The sequence below is a fragment of the Camellia sinensis genome, chromosome 15 (genome assembly GCF_055761805.1).
Source record: "Camellia sinensis isolate YWXY chromosome 15, ASM5576180v1, whole genome shotgun sequence".
Taxonomy (NCBI): domain Eukaryota; kingdom Viridiplantae; phylum Streptophyta; class Magnoliopsida; order Ericales; family Theaceae; genus Camellia; species Camellia sinensis.
This window is the reverse complement of record NC_138975.1, coordinates 138,244,253-138,267,677: the sequence shown is the minus strand read 5'-3', so window position 1 is coordinate 138,267,677 and position 23,425 is coordinate 138,244,253. Positions and strand designations below refer to the sequence as shown.

The 23,425-nt window shown below is 37.6% G+C and overlaps 2 protein-coding genes across 3 annotated transcripts in view; both read right to left on the bottom strand.

Annotated features, from left to right (window-relative positions):
- Positions 1 to 19,908, bottom strand: part of LOC114284858 (DExH-box ATP-dependent RNA helicase DExH3) — a 39,398-nt gene extending 19,490 nt beyond the window's left edge. The window contains exons 1-4 of one of the 2 annotated variants that reach the window (XM_028227811.2): positions 19,202 to 19,908; positions 16,887 to 17,041; positions 16,713 to 16,800; positions 16,226 to 16,471 (exon numbers count right to left, since the gene is read on the bottom strand). In XM_028227811.2, the coding sequence (XP_028083612.2) occupies positions 16,226 to 16,471; positions 16,713 to 16,800; positions 16,887 to 17,041; positions 19,202 to 19,597 (885 nt within the window). In that variant the 5' untranslated portion in view covers positions 19,598 to 19,908. Of the gene's footprint in view, positions 1 to 16,225; positions 16,472 to 16,712; positions 16,801 to 16,886; positions 17,042 to 19,201 lie in introns of those variants that run through there. The other variant, XM_082907738.1, reaches the window with a different exon arrangement.
- On the bottom strand, positions 3,949 to 5,981 carry LOC145812706 (uncharacterized). Its single transcript, XM_082907739.1, has one exon. The coding sequence runs from the start codon at positions 5,119 to 5,121 to the stop codon at positions 4,516 to 4,518; it is 606 nt and encodes a 201-aa protein (XP_082763865.1). The 5' UTR covers positions 5,122 to 5,981; the 3' UTR covers positions 3,949 to 4,515.
- Positions 19,909 to 23,425: the final 3,517 nt, after the last annotated feature.

Below are 23,425 nucleotides of genomic sequence, written 5' to 3'. Positions count from 1 at the left end.
CCTGGCATTTTGCAAACTCCTTATGAATTGTGGAAGGGATTGAAACCTAATGTAAAATACTTCAAAACTTTTGGAAGTAAATGTTACATTTTTAAAGATAGAGAGCCATTGGGCAAATTTGACTCCCGAAGTGATGAAGGTATTTTCTAGGGTATTCAACTACTAGTAGAGCTTTTCGTGTCTATAACCTACAAACTTTGTCTTTAATGGAATCGATCAATGTGGGTTATAGATGTCACAAGTTCTCCTACTTCAACGATAAATGAGGAAGAAAATGGTAAGTCTCCAATAATCCTAGATACTGAACCACAAAATCAAGGAGAAGCAAAGGTCCAATCCAAGCTCAAGAAGGTGAGCCAGCACCAACTTCTAAGTCTGAGTCCGAAGAGTGCACAAAAAGACACCACTTCTGATGCTCCTGTCACTACAAGTCCAGAGTTCAAACCATCAGCAAGGGTAAAACTGAATCATCCGGCTCAACAGGTGATTGGAAGTGTCGTAGATCAAATGAAAACCCGAAGACAGATTCGGGAGGAAGTATCTAATGTATTATGTTTCATTAATTGAACCTAAGAATATAAAAGAGGCCTTACTAGATGATAGTTGGGTCAATGCTATGTATGAAGAGTTAGGTCAATTTGTACATAACAAAGTTTGGACTCTTGTTCCCAGACCTAGAGACATGAATGTGATAGGTACCAAGTGGATATTTAAAAATAAATCTGATGAGAATGGTACTGTGGTTAGAAATAAAGCTAGATTGGTTGCTTAAGGCTATACACAAGTAGAGAGTGTTGATTATAATGAGATGTTTGCCCCTGTTGCACGTCTCGAATCTATTCGTATTTTATTTGGTGTTGCATGTTTTCTTAGGTTCAAATTGTTCCAAATGGATGTGAAAACTGCCTTTCTGAATGGATACTTGAAAGAAGAGTCGTATGTTGAGCAACCAAAAGGGTTTAAGGACCCAAAATATCTACAGCATGTCTACAAGTTAGACAAGGCATTATATAGGTTGAAACAAGCCCCTCAAGCTTGGTATAATAGACTTATTACCTTTCTGCTTGATAATGATTTTCAAAGGGGTAATGTGGACAAGACTTTATTTGTGAAACATACTAAGTCTCATATACTTATTGCTCGGATTTATGTTGATGATATTGTGTTTGGATCCACTCCTAATTTTCTTGTGAAATATTTCTCGGATTGCATGACACATGAGTTTGAAATAGGGCTGCAAATGAACCAAGTTGTTCATGAACAAGCTCAACTTGTTAAGGACTCGGCTCGGCTCGTTTAGTAAACGAGCTGAGCTCAAGCTCAACTATTTGGCTCGTTTAGTAAACGAGCCGAGCTCGAGCTCACATAAGCTCGGCTCGTTTATCTTTATTTAAATTATATAATAAATATATTTTTATATATTAAATAATATATAAATAATAATATAAATACATTATTTATATATTAAATAATATAAATAATATTTTTTAAAAAAATTATCGAGTCGAGCTCGAGTTTCATTAATGTTAACGAGCCAAGCTCGAGTCTAGTTTCTTATCAAGCCGAACTCGAGATCAGTAAAACTTGGCTCGGCTCAGTTCGGTTCGTTTGCAGCGCTAGTTTGAAATGAGCATGATGGGGGAGTTGTCTTACTTCTTGGGTCTTCAAATTAAACAGTCTCCTTCGGGTATGTCTGTTTCGCAAACGAAGTATGCCAAAAATCTTATGTCAAAGTTCGGTCTAGAGTCGGCCAAACATGCTCGTACTCCCATGAGCACCAGTCTTCACCTTTCCAAAGATTCATCTGATACTAATGTTGATCCTACTCTTTATAGGACACAACTAGTCGACCTCATATTGCATTTAGTGTGGGTGTCTATGTCGTTACCAAGCCAGTCCTAAAGAGTCTCATCTTCTCGCAGTCAAACGCATCATTATGTTAATGGTACACTGGGGTATGGGGTTTGGTTTTCTACCGACACTACAGCCGAAATTATTGGTTTTTCTGATGTCGATTGGGCAAGGAGTGCTAATGATAGGAAGAGTACATCCAGGGGGTGTTTTTACCTTGGGAATAATCTAGTTGCATGGCATAGCAAAAAGCAAAATGCTATTTCTCTCTCGACCATTGAAGTCGAGTACATTGCTGCAGGAAGTTGTGCACAAATGTTGTGGATGAAGCAAATGCTTCGTGATTATGGTTGTAAAAAAACTGATGTATTATTGATTGATTTAATGTTATATTTATTACAATGATTCATGATTCCTATATATAGAAGAGGGTGAGTGTGTAGTAGGTAAGGAGTAGGTGAAGTGGAGGTGGTAGTGGTGTAGTGGGTTAGGTTTAGTGGAGTAGGTGAGGTGGTAGTGGTGTAGTGGGTTAGGTTTAGTGGAGTAAGTTTAAGTGGGTGAAGTAGGTGATAGGTTTTAACAGCCCCCCGCAAACTCAAGGGGGATAGGAACTAGCCAACTTGAGTTTGGAGAGAGTAACAAAACAAGAAAATAGACGAATACATAAAAGAAAAGAGGATAGGAGACACTGTATGGTCGTGTCAGACCGATGGTGAAGACACTGTATGGTGGTGTCATAACGTTGTAGAGGACACTGGATGGTTGTGTCAGACCGATGTAGAAGACAGTTTATGGGGTCATGTCGGACCGTTGTAGCAGACAATGTTGTGATAGTTGTTGTGACAGTTTACGGAGTCTTGCTGGACCCTTGTAGAAACTAACCGAAATCAATGTCGGGACAGTTTACAGAGTCTTGTCGGACCCATGAAGGAGCTAACCGGAATCAATGTCGGAACAGTTTACAGAGTCTTGTCGGACCCTTGAAGGAGCTAACCGGAATCAATGTCGGGACAGTTTATAGAGTCTTGTCGGACCCTTAAAAAATACACTGTATGATGGTGTATATAGGCTGCCCAAATATATATATATATATGGATATATATAGTGAGCCCTCAAAAGTGGCGCCCTCAAAAGGCGCGCCCACTTCATCAAAAGGCGTGCCTGACAGAAAGCGTCGAGCCATCAAAAGGTGAGCCGGAGACGCGGCGAGGCACGTGAGCAACAGAGTGGCGTGTCGGCCTCGGCTATTTAACCAAGGTTGAGGCGGAGGCTGTGCAAACCAGTCTGAAACCGCCGAAAATCCTTTGAAAAAACTCTTCCGTTTCTGAGAAAGAGATTCTGGAACACTCTGTTGCCATTCTGTAACCAACCTTTCTCTGAAACACTCAGCAACCCATAACATGGCCTCGTCTTCCCGTTCAGCTACCCAGAATATGGCCTCTTCGTCCCGTGGTCTGTTCACTCTTTTTCCCGACCTCAACGAGTCAACAAGAGAGATAACTGGTGCGGTGGCCAGTGAACCTCAACCAAGCGCCTCTGGTTTTGCTCCGTTGAACTTTCCGATGCGGTCGGTGGAGCAAAAAATGGCGGTGCAAACTGATATTGAGGCCAATCAGTATACTTTGAAGTCATGTGTGGAAACCATGACTGCGGTCACAAACTTGTCGCACCGGCTGCAGAGCAGGACAAATGAGGTGCAACAGTTAAACTCCCAGCTGGCTCTGCTCCAACGCATGTATAAGGATGCGCGAGCAGAGATAAGTGTGCTAAAGACAGAAAACAAGGAGCTGAAGCGGAAGGCCACCGTGATGTTCCGATTTGGAGGTCCACCATATGCTGTAGTGGAGGAGCAAGGAGGAAGCAACTTGCTTGGTGGTCTAGGAAGCACGAAGGCAACACCGTCAAGGGCCGCGCAGGACGGAGGCAAGAAGAAGAGACCGGCGGCAGAGTAGAGAAGAAAAATCCCGCCTGTGGATGAGGTTGTTGTGTGTGGATTGTTGTTTTTTTTTTTTTTTTTTTTGGTGTAAAATGGTGATCGGGGTGAGCCCCGACATGAAAAAAGGAGTTTGGTGTGCAGTTCATCTTCTTCTTCTGCTGTTTTGTTTTTTTTTTTTTTTTCTTTGGCAAAGAAATAAGAATGAAAAAAGGTTTCGTGGCCCACGGTTTTGTGAAAACCTGCAATGGGTTACATGATGAGGAGGATGATAATAAGAATAAAACGAATAAAAAAAAAGTGGTGTGGTGTAAGGTGGTGGCTTTATTTGAAAGACAAAAGGTAGTGGAGGTAAATATTAAAAGAAAAAGAAAGGAAAAGAGAGGGTTTAAAGGGAGATTGAGTAGTTGATTTTTAAGGGCACTTGGTCTTGTTTCCACGAGTTGTCATGTCGGTGTAGCAACTCCCACACATTTCTCTGTTCCCTGATGTTCCAGGTGGCACACACTTGCACCTCACGCAGCACGTGCCACATGCCCTGTTGCACACTTTTGGCCTCGAGTGCGCACTACACCTACCCTTGCACAGTCCTCCACAAGCCAGGAATGGCAAGAGCCTTCTGGTTGCCTCTTTCACCTCCTGGGTTTGGTGTTCTTCAATCTCTGCGTCAGATGATACCTCAGAGTGCTTTATTTTCCCCCAGCAATCTCACTATGCCAACCTGAAAACCATCACTGACTACTACCACCCGCTAGTCTCTTCCTTTCAAAGTCAACCATTTTCCTCACACGGTCATTGGCAGCGGGAGTTCCTCCAGTAACAGATTCGGGGAGATATGGACTGCAAACACGCACGTCATTCAGCACAATTATGGCAGTCTTGTCCCAGCGCACTGGAAGTGTCTTAGACAGTGCATCAAAAATGCTTTGTGCTTCAGCAGTAACACCCACCCCAATCCTCTCTACTTCTCTCTCTGCCTGTCTAATGGCGGAGTCTTCACGAGATTGGAGGGAATTGAGATCAAGATTAAATTTTTTGGGATCAAGAGGGTCCTTGGCTTGACCCAAGTACTTGAAGCTTTCTATGTAGTTGGCTTTCAATAGCCTTATGTTTCGAAGCTGTCCAGATCCAGATTTACCCTCTTGAAGGACGAGAATGTTGGAAGGTGGATCGAAGGTGATGACTTGGGCTTCGAACTCGTCGCTGAGAGTGGTTTTGATGGAAAGAATGCATCCCACTGAGAAATCATCGCCGCCACTGTTGTGTGCATCCATGGCCTTATTGGGTCTCTGATTCCTTTGGAGGTGTTGAAAAATTCCAGCGGGCAGCGAAGGCATGGTTGCCGGCCGGCTGCCCGCCGGAAAAAAAGGAATATAGGCCTAAATCTTATTGCTCTGATACCATGTAAAAAAACTGATGTATTATTGATTGATTTAATGTTATATTTATTACAATGATTCATGATTCCTATATATAGAAGAGGGTGAGTGTGTAGTAGGTAAGAAGTAGGTGAAGTGGAGGTGGTAGTGGTGTAGTGGGTTAGGTTTAGTGGAGTAGGTGAGGTGGTAGTGGTGTAGTGGGTTAGGTTTAGTGGAGTAGGTTTAAGTGGGTGAAGTAGGTGATAGGTTTTAACAATAGTATAGACCAGGACGCTCACACCTTTTTCTATGATAACACAAGTGCCATTAACATTTCTAAAAATCCTGTCCAACACTCTCGCACCAAACACATTGACATTCGTCATCATTTCATTCGAGAGTTAGTGGAAGAAAGCCTTATTGTTCTTGAACATGTACCCACTGAGCATCAAAAGGCTGATATTTTTACAAAACCTCTTGATCTTCTTAGGTTTGAGTTCCTTAGAAAGACCTTGGGTGTTAGCTAAGTCACTAGGGTGTGACCTGTTACTTGAGTGGGTAAGAGTGATTGGCTTTGTGTGTGCTTGGATGCTATGATCTCATTGTCATTAATTCCTGTCATCTCTGCATTTAGACTCATATGAACACCTCTCATGCTGCTTGCAAGATTTCATTCTTCTTTGATCATAGCTCATTCTGAATGCTCATGCTCATTGACTTCATGATCTCATTCTGTACACATCCTTGAGATAAACTGTTGCAGGGGTTTCCGCACAAGTGATCAAAGTTCTCTATGGACCACTAACAGTGTCTCTTTTACATTTTTAGAGGAATTGACCTATACTGGCATATCGGTCCCATTTGGTGTAGCTGTTAAAACAAATTATAGATTATAAATTATGACTTTAATCAGAAGTTGTTAATCTGTTTGGTGTAGCTGTTAGATTATAGATTTAAGTTGCTGAGTATTATTTGTTAAATAAGCTGTGAAATAGCTTTTTCAATTAACTTCTATTTTTTATTATTTACTACTTGTCTACATTTCTCATAAAAAATAATAATAATAATCTATAGTCCATTTGGGTCTTTTCATATTTTTTTAAAAAATAAAAAATAAAAAAATCTAAGAGTATAACCATAAATTAACATGTCCACAGCAGAAACTGATAATTAGAAGTAAGGGGTGAGCAGCTTCTTAGAATTAGCTTTTTTGAGTTAAAATAAGCTGTTAGAATCACAAGCTGTTTGAAATAAGTTTAACCAAACAGTCCAAAATAACTTTTTCAAAGCTAAAAGCTATAAGTTAGCTTTGAAAAGCTGAAAAAAACACCCTCATCATGAGTAATGTTGAGTCTCTTACCATCAACTATCGTTTTTTCACTTCCACGATTCCTCCCTCAGTTCATTGAAGTCCGGGCATTAGGAAAAGACTACCTCCGAGGCACTAACCAGGCCATCCTTACTGATTTCATGCTTCTCTAGTTTGGTCTCCATACTCTTGAGCGTGTATGCCACCAGTGAGTACCCACAAGCTAGAATAATAAAAAATTAAAAAAAAAAATGGACTCATTAATTGAGGGAGAGCCTCCGCTTTTACTCAACAAATACTCCTTGATTTCTAGTGGTTTGACTTTTCTCAGTGATGTTCAGTAACTCTTGCCAGAGGTCCAGCCATCTAATCACTACGAGGATTAACTCTAGCTCTGTAGCCCCTCAAGGATTGCACACACACATTCATTATGTGAGCTCTCATGGTTGTCTTTGAGTTGTGTATTCTCATGTCGCTTATGCTCATTGATTGATGTTTACTTGATTTGCTCGTGAATATTGTGCTTCATATTGTCAAAATTGCGAGTTTGCGGGCTTCATGGTTTGAGGATTCTCCAGTGTTGTCAGAGGCGCGACTAAGCGCTCGCCTAAGCGCTAAACGAGGCGAAACGACGATGTAGCGCTTCATACTCACTGAGGCGAGGCGAAATGGTGAGGCGAAGTCGAAGCGCATGAAGTGAGGCTTAGGCTACGAAGTGAGAGGCGATACGAAGCAACGCTTCACCAATTTTTATCTGATTTCAGTTCAAAAGATCTGGGCCCTTCATTTGGATGACTTTTGTGCTATTTGTGGACATGCGTTGCATTTTATAATTGCTTTCTACTAAATAAAAAGTCGAAACCCTAAGTCGACTTCGTTCGAGTCGACATTTGCTTCAAACGACCTCGCTAATTACTTAAGTCCAAGGTTCTGAAAAGCAGTTGCAGTCGCCGTAACGGTGGCGGTGACGCTGTTGCGGGGTGTAAAGGCCGTAGTGTAACGGTTACGGTAACCGGAACCGTGAATTTTTTTATTTTTCGCACAATTTGAAAAAAACTTACCGATACGCATATTTTTTTTCCATGATCATATTTATTGGGTTAAAAATAAATATTGATCAATTTTTGTAAATTTTTAAGTATGATTCAATATATTTCATATTTTTAAATCACTATAAACTGAGTTTTTTACATTTTATTTTAATAATTAATGACTTTATATTATATAAAAAATCAATCACTAACTATCATATATAAGATAAATAATAACAAAAGTAAGAGAATAAATAAAAGCCTAAATATATATATATATATACATTTTAACCAAGCCAAATAGATAATGACCACACTTATTATTATTATTATTTTCAAACAATATATAGATAGGCACACACAAACAAACAAAATGGTTAGTGATAGCAGCTGAATAGAATAGCATAGGTCTTACAATTTCAACAAATCAACATGTTCTTCATCTTCCCTTTTCTCTCTCTATCTCTTGCTCCTCCATTTTCCTCTTTATCTTCTCTCTTCTCTCCATCCCTTTTCCTCCATTTTCAGCTTTTTTTTCTGTGTTTTTTTTGAAAGAAACAGTTTGGAACCGTTACGTAACGGTGTGTAACAGGCCGTTACGGCACCGTTACGACCGCTACGGCAGCCGCTACGACCGACACACCTGTGAATCTCATTTACATTGCAAAAGCGGCCGTAACGGGTGGCGGTAACTGCCAAAACCGTTACGTAAACGGTTGCGACCGCTTTTTAAAACCTTGCCTGCGTCTTCTTCTTCCTTCTTCGAACATCGTTCCAATCGATTATCAAAGGTGAGTACCTTCTTCTTCTTCTTCCTCCTTTCTTCTCTTCGTCTTCTCCTGCTGCTGTGTCTTCATCTTCTTTTCTTCTTCATCCCTTCGCCTTCTTTTCTTCTTCCTTTCTTCATCTTTTTTTTTCATCTTGAAGAACTCTGCTTCTGTAGGCAAACCCCCCCTCCCTTTTTGTTCTTTTTTTTCTTTTTTCTAGTTCTTGTTTTTGTTTCTCTTCTTATTTATTTTGCTGAGATTTTTTTCAATTAATTTTACTAAATTGATTTTACAATTGTTTAATTATTTTGTTGTGTTATTTTACAATTATTTTGCTGTGTTAATTGTATAATTATTTTGCTGAAAAAATTTCAATTAATTTTGCTGAAAATTTTCAATTATTTACTGAAAAAATTTCAATTATTTTGCCGCAAAATATGTTGTTCTTTAATTTCTTTTTGCTGAAACTATTTATTTCTTTGCACTTTAATTGTTTCTTCGTTTCGTAACATTGAATGCTTAGCTGGTTAGAATTAGATGTCGAAGTCGAGTGAAAGTAAAAAAGATCCGGCATGGCAATATGCACGGATGGCAAATCCCCAAAACCTTTCAAAGTTCATTTGCAGCTTTTGTGACAAAGAAATGAATGGCGGTGTTTACCGAGTCAAGAAACATCTTGCTGGTGGTTATAAAAATGTTGTTGCTTGTAAAAAATATCCATCTGATGTCAAAGATGAGATTGAAGACTATGTCTTAAAAAAGTCAATCAAAGGTCCAACTGAGGATGGTTCTTGATTTTGATGACATGGATAATGATGAAGATGATGATGATGAAATTCTTAAGATAAATCAACATGGTAAAAGGCATGTTCCTACTCAAGGTTCTACCCATCAAGAATAAGGAAGTAGCTCCTCCAAATCTGTTGTTTCCAAACAACCAAAGCAAAAGGGACCCATGGATGTGTACTTCACCTCTGATCCGGAAGTTGTGGTGCAAAATCGTTAAGCCAAGGGAAAGCAAACAAGAATTGATGATAATGATCCTAGCAAGAAGGTGTTGAGAGATCGGGGTTCTTGTTTGGTTTTCAAGGTAGATGTATGATACAGGTATACCTTTCAATGTTATGAACTACAATAGTTTTGGGCCAATGGTTAAAGCTTTTAGGCAATATGGTCTTGGCATAAAACCACTAAGCTACCATGAGGTGCGGGTTCCTTATTTGCAAAAAGAGGTAGACCACACTAATAAGACCATGGAGGATCATAAAAAAGATTAGGTAACATATGGATGCTCTTTAATGGCCGAAGGGTGGAAGGACAAAAGAAACAGGGCATTAATTAATTTTTTTGGTTAATTGCCCAAGAGGATCAATGTTTATTGAATCCGTTGATGCTTCTAGCTTATCCAAGGCTGCAAATAAGATGTTTGAATTGCTTGACAACTTTGTGGAGCGTATTGGCGAAGCCAACGTGGTTCAAGTTGTTACAGATAGTGCCTCAGCAAATGTGTTGGCCAGTTAGTAACTTAGTAGTATACATTTACTTAGTACTTACTTACAATATGAATATGCAATTCTCATTTTAAAAACTAGTTCTTTTTTTTTTAACTTGTTATAGGGAAGTTTTTGGAGGCAAAGCGGCCACATTTGTATTGGACATCATGTGCAACTCATTGCTTGGACTTGATGTTGGAGGACATTTTCAAAATTCCCAACTTTAACAAGACATTTGAAAAGGCAATTGCGGTGCATGGTTATATTGTGAACCGCTCTGGTTTGTTGAATATGATAAGGCAATTTACCCAGCGCAAGGATTTGATCAAGCCAGCAAAAACTCGATTTGCAACTGTTTTTCTAACTTTATCAAGGATTCATCAACAACAAACTAACTTGAAGAAGATGTCCACTTCAGAGGACTGGACCACAAGTAAATGGGCGAAGGAACCACAGGGTAAAAAGACAGCACAAGTCATATTAATGCCTTCTTTTTGGAACACTGTTCTTTATGCTCTCAAAATATCAAGTCCTCTTGTTCGTGTGCTACGATTGGTTGATGGTGAGAGAGAGCCTCCCATGGGATATATTTATGAGGCAATGGATAGGGCTAAAGAAGCCATTGCAAAATCATTTAATGGAAATGAAGAGAAGTACAAGGAGTTTTTTGAAATAATTGACAATAGATAGAATGTTCAATTGCATAGGCCTTTGCATGCAGCTGGGTATTATTTAAACCCAAAGTATTTTTACACAAATCCGAATATTGAGAAAGATAAGGAAGTCATGTCAGGCCTGTATAAATGCATACAAAGGTTGGTCCCAAACAATGAGACACAAGATAAAGTTTGTGCAGAGTTGACTACCTATAAGAAAGCTGAAGGTCTCTTTGGGATGGCTTTGGCCATTAGACAAAGAATTAAAAGGACACCAGGTGATCTATATTTTATACTTAAGTAATTTTAGTTAGTTTTTTATATTTAAATATTTTTTCTAATTAATTAGTTATAATCAACAGCTAATTGGTGGAGTGCATATAATTCTGAAACGCCACATTTGCATACATGTGCCATCAAAATTCTTAGTCTAACTTGTAGTTCATCTAGATGTGAGCAAAATTGGAGTGTGTTTGAATATGTGAGTACCTATTTTTAAATGTAGTACACATGAATACCTATAAATTTATTAATACCTAGATAAAAATTTGAATATTTTTATTTGGTTTGAATTTTTGTAGATTCACACCAAAAAGAGAAATAGGTTAGCTCAAAAATTTCTGAATGACTTGGTATTTGTAAAATATAATAGAGCATTGAGATGTCGATACAATTCCCGTGACATGATTGATCCCATCGCTTTGACAGATATTGATGAAAGTAACGAGTGGTTGGTTGGGAGGATTGAGGAGGAACTTGTCTTTGAGGATGATACTTTGACATGAGATAATGTTGCTAGAGCTACTGGAGTTGAGGAAAGTAGCCAAAGAACTAGATCAACAAGGGCAATAGAAAGGGGTCGTTCAACTTCAAAATCAACAACTAGACCTAGATTACAACTTATTGAAGAGGAAGAGTCAATTTCAGATGGGGGAGAGGAAGAAGATGCGGAGGGATATGATGAAGCCAATGATAATGAAAAAGTTCATTTGCTTGATGTTGAAGATGATTTTTAGAACCTTTGGATTGTTGGATTGTATTTGTCTTTGTTGGATATTTTCTGTTGTTTATGGATATTTAGGCTTCATTTGGGAAGTGGGTTGGTTTTTTGACTTTTTGACTTTTTTAGCCTAGAGCTAAAAAGCCTGGTTTGGGAAGGACTTTTGGCTTTTTTGATTTTTTTGTGAGAAAAAGAATGTAATGATTATAGGTTGAATATGATATTTTGTCTTATTGGGCTAAAAAGCCTAATTTGTTTTTTGTGGCTATTTTAGCCAAAAAAAGCCACAAAACCTTCTTTCCAAACATGGGCTTAGTATTTGGAATGATAAATGCATGATGGTTCTTGAAAATATTTATATTTTTGTCTATACTATTTATTTTTAAAAAATATTGTTTGTGGTCGCCTCGCGCTTAGGCGTTAGGAGACCTTGTCGTCTTGGTTCGCTTTTCGCCTTAAAAAACACTGGGATTATCTCATCTTAGTATCACATTTTTGCTATTTTGCTAACCTCCTTTTGTTCCAGGTTCCACTTGATAGTGTGAGTGTCTTTATTCTACTCAGAAGGGTGTTTTGTTTTGGGAGTCTTGTTTTTTCTTATTCGCTCAAGCGAGGGAGTTTTCACTCGAGCGACAAATTCTTCAACCCAGTACTTTTCTAGGTTTCACAGATTCTGAGAGTTTGCTTTTCTGGCTCGAGCCACAATGTTCTGGCTCGAGCGTGTTTGTGCGCATAAGTGTCTTAGCTCAAGCAAATCACTTCTCGCGACCTGTCGTGGTTTAAATACTCCCACTCCGTCCCTTCAATCCATTTTTCCCCTTTTTGCTCGTTTAATTTCTCTCTCCTAGGGCATTTTCCTTCCCATTGCTGCTCGTCCCTCGGTGATCCTTGGATTTGAAGGGTTCCTTTCCTCCATCAAGCTTCTCCTTCTCCATTTTCTGGTGAGATTCTTCTTCTATTTTTATTTTTTTTGTGGTTTCCCCTGTTCTCTCTCTCTTCCTCGAATGCTGATTTTTGGGTTTTTCACTCCAACATTAGAGTTTTGTTTGTTTTATTGTCTTTCTTATTTTGCGTCTGTTTGTCCTTGTCTGGTTGTTTTTTTCGGCTTGCATCCTCAGATTTCTAGGGTTTTACAATATTGTCCTGTGTGTTTGCTTGGGTTCGTTTATGACCTTATGGTTTTGCTATGTCTCTATTTAATTTTGTTTAGAAGTTTGATGCATCATTGCTAGGGTTCATGCGTATTGTTAGGGTTTTGTTTTTAAGGCTTTAATTTTTGACTTACCCTTGTTTTGCCATGAGTTTCAATTGTTGTTTTATGATTTTTCAGTGAATTGTGTTGCTATTGGTTTCCTTATTCTACTGTCTTCATATCTCTCATCCTGCTACAACACTTATTTTCTACTACTACATTCATTTGATTTTGGGACTTGACCTAGAACTGTATCTATGCTTTCCCTGATCTTACAGTATTTAATACAATGCTTTGGTTTTGTGAATTTTAGTTTCCTAACCCTGTTGCACTAATGATTTGTGCTTTGCTCTTATATTTACTTTTGGGGTTGCTATTGGGCATTGGGTGTTCCTTGGTTCTGTCTTGGTGGATTGGGGTGTTGTGTTGGTCTTTCCTTATTGTCGGTCAGTCATGGCTAAGTCCTTTAAACGCCGTAAAACCACTATGTCTCGCCCCACTTTTAATACCGACAAATTCCAATCCAAGGAAAAATCCAACCTTTATCGGGATTTCTATGTTTCTCGGAAAGTTCACTTAGAACGTAATGTCCATCCTAGTGCCTTTGAGTCTATTCCGATCCGGTCTCTGTTTGATGCTTTAGGGGGTGATCAGGTCCTTTTCTCCGGTCCACAAAATCTTAGCTAGGTCCGGGAATTCTATTGCAATATGCACTCCATTCGCAAGGCGATAACCCCTTCTTTTCACACTTTGGTTCGTAACAAAGCCCTGGTCATTGATGACGAAGTCATTCGACAGTTTCTTAATCTTCCAAAAGTCCGAGACTGTCACTATCCGTTTCTTACCCGCAGCTTTGCTGATTTTGATATGGTCACCACTGAACTTAGTGGCACTCCCCGGACTTGGGTTGCCAGGGCTCTCATTCAACAAAATGAGCTGCTTCCCTGTTTCCATTTCCTAAATATCATAGTTTGTGCCAACATTCATGTTACCTCTCATTCTTCTCACATTACCCAAGATCAGGGTTGTGTTGTATTGCATTGACCACCGTCTTCCCATCAACATGTCTGAAATGATCGTATCCAAAATGATTAGTGTGTTTGAGAGTCGTAAGTCTTTGGGTATCCCTTATGGGTGTTTCCTTAATTGGTTTCTTACATCTCTTGGTGTCCCACCTTTGATGATGACGAGTTTGCCTCTCCCATTAAACCTATTACCAAATTGATAGTCTCACTGAGTCAAGCCCATGTCAAGGAGGGTTCGTCGGGAGTCGGTATGTCTGATGCAGATGATGATCCACTTGCTAAGGAGGCCGACTTTGATGCAGCCACTACCGATGCACCCGAGATACGTCCTCGCTCCTTTCGTGGTCAGCTGCAGCAGTTTGAGCAGTCTGTCACACGTCACCTTGATCAGCTGGATGCCCGGCACGATACACTTGATGGTAGCCTCGATCAACAAACCGCGATGCTTGCTCAAATCCTTTCTTTGTTAAAGATGCAGCCGCAGCCTCCACCAGACTCGCAGTGATGTTTTTTTTTTCTTGTGTTGTTTGGACAGTTTTTCTTGTGTTTGGGTTGTATATTCTTTTTCTTTTGTCTTTCCCGGCCAAAAAAATGGTGTATATCTGGTTTGCATGATGGTTGGGATATATCTCTGTTTGCATGTTGGTTGGGGTATATAGTCTTGGGGGATACCGTTTTGATAATTTGGGATATTGGATTCATTATGTCTTGATATAATTTGTTTTTGATTAATCACTCTATCTATGGTTTTGGATTTTGATTAGTTACTTTATCTATTCCCATGGTATTGTTTATATATTTTTGCAAGATATTTCATCAAGGCTATTGTTTTAGATGAGTTGTTTTTTGGTTGCTTCTTTAGTTAGTACGTGTGTTTGCAAGGAAACTGTCTTAGAATGTTTTGTCCAGGAATTGACAAAGGAAGAGATTGTTAGGTCTCTTAGTTTTGTCAATCCTACGAACAAACATCGTTTATCGAGTTGTAAGTTTCCTGGTTGTTTTGCCTTGCTTACTCGAGCGAAGAAGTTGTGCTCCCAGAATTTTCTTTGTCTAAAATATACCGGAAAAAAAGATTATGCGCTCAAGCGAAGGAAGCTTGGCTCGAGCAACGCCACTTAAGAAATTCACACGTAATTGGTTCATCGCTCGAACGAGAGATTCTTCGCTCAAGCGACCTTCGCGGCCCCTGTTTTCTATAAATATTTGGTTCAGTTGGTTTTAGGGTTAAGGCTTTTAGATCTATTTTGAGAGCTCTAGGGTATCAATCTCCTTCAGTTCACATGTTTGTTGATGAACTTCGGGTAGCTTATCTCCGTACTGATTGTCGTTAGTGGCAGCTCTGGCAATGGCTTCCAACTTGAGTTGCTGGATTTTGAGGAGTTGCTGTAGAGCTGTTCGGGCCTGTTCAATGGCGTCATCTTCTTCATTGGAAAGTTGTCCTTGGATTTCTGCCATTTCTGCAAATGTGATTCCGGAGTCATATGTGAATCGATCTTCAATCTGTTGGAGAAGAGATTGGTACTGTACAGCATGGGGATGAAACTGTGGATCAATCCAACGACTTGATGGCTCAGTTTCAGCGATGATGATTCTTTCTTCTCTTCGCAGGAGTGGATAAGTTCTTCTATTTGCTGTAGGCCGACTAGAACCTCCATATCTTCCGGCACCACCTCTGTTGGCCATTCTGTAAAAGTTCTTCTGGGGCAATTTTACTAGTTTTCGTTTGATGTTTGCTTGAGTATTAAACTCACATAGCTTGTCAATTCACATCAAAGGGGTTGTTTGAGTGATTATCTTCAAAAGTGTTCTTCTTCGCTGGAATCCGGAGATTCAGGTGTGGAGTGTTCAAAGGTGTTCGAAACTGTGCGCAGTCGTTGAGTCGACGTGGATGTTGTGGAATCAACATCAATCTAATCAATTCTGAGACGAAGGTTGCAGTGGAAGAACTACAAATCGTTAAAGACAAATTGACAGAGTTTGGATAATTTGTTTGGTTGTTTTGTATTCTTTCTTTCCTTCATAATGGATTGATTTGTGGCGTTTCGCCCGTAGTTTTTTAATCACAATTGGAGATGCTCCAATTGTGATTTTTCCACGTAAAAATCGTTTGTGTCGATTTATTGTTTTTTGAAACAACAATCTAAATCACTTTCGTACGTGCTTGATGATTTAAATTGTTAGTTTTAATTGTTTGGGAACTAGTACAATAAATCTTGAACCGAATCACGAATCACTTAAGATTTTTCATATATTAGCACAGATATAGATACGGCGGCAATGGCATGGGATGGAAGGGTATCATTAGCAAGACAAAACAAGTACCTATCCTCACCTCTATTACATAGAGAATATTGACCTTATATTCCAAATTACATCGTGCTATTTTCCAAAAATTCACAAACTTTTTTCCTAAAAGTCAACTCGGAAGAAAATGAAAGTATGAAATAAGTGAAACTGAACAACAGCTATATCTCTACATGCGACTGATTTCTGCCAAGACACACCAAATGCAAAACGCAAGCTTTCATTAATAAACAAAACAATTGTGCCATCAGATACACTAATAATGCAAAAGAGAGTAATTTTATAAATTTGTCTGGTTGAAATAACCTGCCAATGTTGTTGCCTATTGCGCAGTTGCAAGCTTTTGCGCTGAAGGATCTTCTCTGCTGCAATGCTGTTCCGTATCACAGGCTCCTCCTGCTCATGAACTCCTTCATCAGAAACAAGACTGCTGCTACTGCTTGATCTAGAAAAGGTATTATCTGAAAAGTTTTCCTTGTTGACAGACTTGCTAGAAATGTATCCTCTAAGATGGGAGTCTACTTCTCTTTGTAACCCGAGAGGTAAGACAACCTGAAAATTGTCAACAATACTCGTCAATTATAAGAGATGAACTGACACAAGAAATTAAAATTTGAAGATTATGAAACAGACTCAGATTGCAATTGTTTTAACAAGCAACAATCCTCCTCCTCATTCCAACTTGCTAAATATTCTTCCTCCGGTAATTTATGCTCTATAAGAAACAATTTCAGCATAACACAGCCACAAATAGGGATCTACTGACACAGGGTTCATGGCATCAAGAAAATACCTCCCTCTGTGGACGCTTATCATCCAGATCAGATCTGTAATTCGGCAGTGGGACCTTACTTATAACAATTACTTTTGAATACTGGCGGCTGCCAAAGAGAAATATATTTCAGAACACAAAGTAAATGGTAAGGAAAAAGCAAGATGATGCAAATGTTACAGAAGTTTAGGGTACCTATATAAACCCATTCTGGTTGCCATTGCTGAGAGTTGATCAAAATCACGTCTATCTTTTCTCTCCCTCGACACCACTTCTTGTTCATCTTTGTCACGCATAAGCATGGTTAACTTCCACTTCCACTCCTCAATGTTATCAAGGGTTGAAGCGCACTGGTGATCACAAATCAACAACAGAAAAACAACAGCATATCATATGGAAGAGTTCTTACAGAAAATACTTTTCCTATGTAGAAGAAGTAGCATATTCAAAAAGGCAAGCACTCAAGAGAATTTTTTAAAATATCATGCACTAAGGAATTAGAATCTCATTAGAGATTGTAGCTAAGGAATTAAAATGAAGCACATATATGATATATCACATATAAAACTGAAAGGTTTGGGTGATCAATGGTGGCGAGCCAGTGATCAAAATGAGAAAGATTATTCCTAATTTATGCTACATGTGCAAGGAGGAAGGAGAGTCAGTGGATTATCTTCTGGTTCACTGCCACAGCATTAGGGATAATTGGCCTATGGTCCTCCCCATCATTGGGGTGTGTTGGGTGTTCCATAAAGTAGTAGATGTTGTTGCATAGTTGGAAAGGGGACCTTTTGCCCAAACATAGAAGGAAAACCTGGAATGCTGCTATGCTTTACTTGACGTGGAGTATATGGAGAGAAAAGAATACGCAGTCTTTCAAAGGAATTGAGTTCTCTTTTGCTTATACAAATAGAAGATTTATGAACGTTTTTGTGATCATGGGTAAAGGGGAGATGGAACCCCCTTTTGAGAGTTTTTTGGATTTCGTGGATATTATGGCATAGAGATTGATTGTATAGGCCTTTTCTTCTATATAGCTAATGTACATGGGCTGCCCTGAAGTGGTACCTTCTTCTAGTTAATTAATAACTTTGAAGCACGATACTCCGAAAATGTTGCCATACTCATACTGATAAGACTGCCTGCGTACCGCATACTCGAAATACATACCGATACTTTTTATACATTCTTTGGTAATTGGGTACTCCGTAGGTACTTCGTGGGTATGGAATGGGTACATCGGGGTATACCAAGTTATTGGATATTGGCGGAGATATGTTTAATTTATTAAGAGTTCTGATTTCCTTGAAATTGCAAATTCTTTACTTGATATGTTAGAGATAAAAGATGTATTATTTAATGATAAAATTGATGGAAGTGAAAATTGAAATTTCAAGTTTTCAAATTTTGCTTAGCTTGCTCTTGGAATGACTCTTTGTTTTGTAATTTTCCTCCTATTTAATGGCGTTAAAATAGCTTATGTTATGGACTTTGCTTTGGTATTGGTATTATTGAACTATGATTTCTCTTTTGATTTTGTAATAAATCTTTTTAGTTTTGGTATTGAATTGTAATTTGTAAATTAAATCTCAAACTATAAATTATCAAAAATAAAAAATTTATTAACGTACACCAACCGTACCTATATCCTATTTTTTTTAGGTCTTGTCATATCGGCATACCCGTAACATACCTGCACCCGCACCCGCACCCGCACCCGCACCCGCACTTGTGCTTCATGGATTAATATACATACTTTCCATATCACAAAACATGCATAACTGAAATTTTGAAAAATTGCCTTTGAAGCTACAGCAATGTTTTGGCAATGAAAGCCAACCTGATTTCAATCGATTGCTTAGTAACCATTTGTGCTGTACTTTGGGTTACTTGGTTGGATAGAAATGCAATACTTATTTTTTGGACAAGTTTAAAGATGTAGGAGAATTATGGGATAAAGATATGTTAGTTATCTTATTTATGTGTTTCAGTGTCATACCCTTTCACGGGGTTCTTTCGTTTTTGGTTTCTTCTAGGAATTGGAGAGAGCTTATCAAAAATAAAATAAATAAAACTAAACGAAAGCAACATTTTGAATTTGAGTTGTTCTTGTATCCAATACTGCAGCAAACTCAAATGGGAGTGTTAATTTACATTTACTGCATCCCAAATGTTTGACTATTCATCTTCTTTGGCCCTATTTAGTACAACTTATTGGAAGGTAAAAGTTGATAATCAGACTTATCCCCAGCTTCGAGATAATCAATTTTTTTTTTTTTTTTTTTTTTTTTTTTTTTTTTTTTAAGCAGAAGCTGTATCAAATAATCTGGAACAGAACTCCCAAATTAAAATAAGCTATAATCACATTTTTTAAGTTGTAACAAACACCCCCTTTGTTTCTCACATTTTCTCAGCAACCAAACAAAGCAAAGCCATTTTTTAACCAAAACCCAATTTGGCCTAACTTTAAGACTAGCAACAAAATTAAAGTTTTTAGAATTAGAACTTACCAATTGCCGAGGCTCGATTTCCCCATCAGAATCCTCAGAAGCATACTCATCGTAGGCCAGCCGACCATACCACGAGCTCTGATTATAAAAATTAGGAAAATAAGCATCGCTCTGCTGCTTAAAAACCAGAGTAGAGCGACCAGACGGAGCCGCCGAGCAAGAGACAGCAAAGGCGGAACTCAGGCGGGGGCAGCGGACGGGGTGGAACAACCGCGACGGCGGCGGCGGTTGGGGGCGGAGAAGAGTGGTGGTTTTAGGGGAAAAATGGAAGCGGCGACGGAGGTGGAGAGAGGACGGGGGTGGAGAGAGGAGGGTGGGTTTGGGTTGTCGGAGAGAGATGGTGAGGTAAGGGCAGGTTCTGAGGTAGTTGTGAATGAAGATTGAAGAGTAAGGCATGGTGGTTAGACTGAGTGAGGGAGTGAGGGAGTGAGTGTTTGATGTCAGTTCAGTTTGAGAGATTTGTGGAACATTTTCTGAGATTAGGGTTTTGGGTTGAGAGAGAGAGAGAGAGAGAGAGAGGTTTGTGTGGAAGAAGAAGGGTTGAGGCTTCAGCAGCGTGTGTGTGTGTGTGTGTGGTGTCGGGGGCGGAACGTTGGCTACTACGGGCGGAAACCAAACAATTGGGAAACTTTTGTTCGGTCTGGGGTGGGGTTTGGGATTGGTGACCTGTTCGTTAGTTTTTTGTTTTTAATAAAAAAATTAAGAATAAATTACCCAGATCTCTTCTAATGTTTGAATAAATGGAAATTTTATATGCACTATAGCTATACTTTTCTTTTCTTTTTCTTTTTTTTAAGTTATAATTAATCTTCTTTTTTAATTATAATATTATTTAAATTATAACTCAAATTTTTAATTATGTATCATATTATATTTATTTATGATATTTTTTTATTATGAGTCAAAAAATTAAAATTATATCATATGTTTTAGTTATAAGATATATATGATAAGAAAATATTAAATAGCTATAACTATTAACAGTTTGTTTAGGGGGTTAGTTGACATTGGGATTAAGATTGAGATGAAAATGGGACTCACTCTATGTTATGTTTGTTTTGAGAATGGAAAGGGAATTTTCTAATCCCTTGATATTATGATGGGCCTTGGGAAGGGTATTAGGATGGGATTTGGGTCCCGTTTGTTTGGAGAGTTAGAGGGGAGATTGGGATTGGTAGTAAAGTGGGACCCACTAATATTGTGTTTGTTTTGAGAGATAGAGAGGGGATTGATAGTGAGCTCCGGATTAGAATAGGCCTCCCCAAGGGGATTCAGATGGGCCTCCAGGAGTTGGTATTAGAAAAATAATCCAGCGGATTAGAAATTTTTTATTTTTATTTATTTTTTATTTTATTTTTTACATGTCGGGTATTTTTTTTTAACATTAATGTTTAATTTTTTTATATTTTTTGTTAAGTAAAAATTATTATTTTATTTGTTTTATTTTTTTCTGAAAATTTTTTATTTTATTTTTAATTTTTTAAATTTTTTTACATGTTGCTCATTTTTTTTAAAACATTAATGTTTAATGTTTTTGTATTTTTTTATTTGTTTTATTATTTTATATTTATTTTATATAAAAATAATTTAACAATCTCTACACTAACAACTATCATCAAAACAAACACAATTTTACTTAATCCTCTCACTATCAATCTTCTCACTAATAATCCTCTCATTATTAATCTCCGTACTATCAATCCCCTCCATTCTACTTCTGAAAACAAATGGGACCTTGGTGTTAGAAAAATAGTCCGCCGGACTATTTTTTTATCTATTTTTTTACATATTGAGCATTTTTTTTAACATTAATGTTTAATTTTTGTATTTTTTATTAAGTAAAAATCATAGTTTTATCTGTTTTGTTTTTTTCTATTTTTTATTTTTTACATGTTGGACTTTTTTTTTTTTTGAATATTAATATTTAATGTTTGGGAAATTTTTTTTAAGGTCCCTAATAATAGTAATTTAGAAGATAAAGGACACTAAAAAAAAGAGTGATGTATCAGGTCCCTAAACAACATGGCGCGCATTTTTAATTATTTCGTGGACCAAAATACCCTTCACACAATCAACACACAAACGAAACTGATTCCGACGACTGAGTTCCATTCTAAGCATCTAACCATCTTCATGAACAAGAGAAAAGCAGAACTAGGGTTTCAATATCATCTTCACCATCAACATTAGAGCTTTGTTATCTTCTGCAAAAATCATTCTCATTCCTTCCTCACAAATTTCTCTGACCCCGTTTTCACTGTTCATCGTCATCTCAGTTCATCTTCGTCACGTCGCATCTCAGGACATATCAACTCGTCATTAAAGTTTCATCCTAACTCTAGTAAGTTTTTCTACAATACAACTAGATTTTCTCTAGAAACACAGTTAATTGCATTTTATATTAACCTTCCATAAATTAGGGTTTCAATTTCGTAATAAAAAGCTACATAAATTTGAAAAAGTTATTTCTGTGTGTTTTGAACTTATTCTTGAGCATGTTTGTGTCATTTTATCTGCAACTTTCTCTGGCATTTGAATTTCTCTGGTTTTTGCTTGATGTATGTTTCTTCTTTCAATTTTCTCTGACATGTTTATTTTGAAAAAAGCTATTTCTCTGTGTTTTCATCATATTCTTGAACATGTTTATGTGATTTTGTCTATAAATTTCTCTGCTCTGTAAATTTCTCTATAATATGTATTTTTAATTGGAATGTCTATCTTTCTCTGGAATGTCTATTACTCTCTTGTCTCTGTCTAAGTTTTTCTGGTATTTATAATTTTCTCTGACTACATCACTTTCCTCTCTTGTGTGTTTCTATCATGTTTAATTTTCTCTGGTTGTGTATATAAATTTCTCTGGCATTTTAATATTATGGACTGGAATGTATGTTTCTTCTTTGGATTTTCTCTAGCATGTTTATTTTAAAAAAAGTTATTTCTCTGTGTTTTGATCTTATTCTTGAACATGTTTCTGTGATGTTGTCTATAAATTTCTCTGGAATATGTATTTTTCTCTGGAATGTCTATTACTCTTGTCTGTGTCTAAGTTATAATTTTCTCTGGCCACATCACTTTTCTCCCTTGTGTGTCTCTATCATGTTTAATTTTTTCTGGTTGTGTATGTAAATTTCTCTGGCATTTTAATATTATGGACTTTAAATTTTCTCTGGAATGGAAATTTTCTCATGAATGTGTAATTTTCTCCGGAATATGTAATTTTTTCTGGTATGTTTATTTTGTTCAATTCTTGGTTTCAATGTGGAATAATTTTCAGTGGCATGTTTACATTACTTTGTTTATTTTATCTTGCTAATTGTGGAATGAAAATTTTCTTTGGGTTGCCATGTTTACTTTTCTCTGTCTTTCATTTTCTGTGCTTGCTAAATATATGTTTTTCTTTTCAATTTTCTCTAGCCATATTTTACTTCTATATGTAATTTTAACAATTATTAAAAATTTCTCTACCATGTTTATGATACTTTGTTGATTTTCTCTGGCAATGGAAATTTTCTGTGGCTAGATGTATTCCACAGGAAAACAATTAGTAATCTAAAATTTAATTTTTAGTGTCTGATTTTGTCTGACATTTATAATTTTCCCTAGCCACCTTAGTTTTCCCCCTTATGTGTAATTTTCTCTGACATGTCCAATTTTCTCTGGCATGTTCAATTTTCTTTGGGATTTAATGTTGACATCTTTATGTTTTCATCATTGTCTAGAAATGGCAAAACGTAAAAGCAGCAAAACACCGGAAACACCAAGCAAGAAACAAAAACTCTCTCAGTCTTCTTATGATCTAAGATCAAAACCAGCAGCAAAAAACTGAAAACACCAAGCAAGAAATAGAAACTCTCTCGGTCTTTTTATGATCTAAGATCAAAAACCAGCAGCAAAACACCATAAACTCCTTGCCAAAACACACAAGTCCAAGGTGATGAAGCAACTAGCATCAAGATGAGTACCCCAACTTCAACAAACTCAAGTTCAAGGGGGAAAAAACCTGTTAAACTCCAAAGAAAGAGAGCTCACTACAGCATTCAATACCGATCCAACCTCTCATCTGTTGTCTCATTTTTTCAAACACTTAAATTCAATTCAAACCAACTTGTATAGCTTCAAAAGACCCCATTCTGGTATTTGATCCAAGCTCTAACCACTGGAAGGATGGATCCAAGGAAATCTAGGAAATCTGATGATGATGTAGTTGCAATAATCTAATGTTAC

What these genes read in the sequence shown, in the direction of transcription:
- LOC145812706 (XM_082907739.1), bottom strand. Translation starts at nt 5,121, where the DNA reads ATGCCTTCGCTGCCCGCTGGAATTTTTCAACACCTCCAAAGGAATCAG.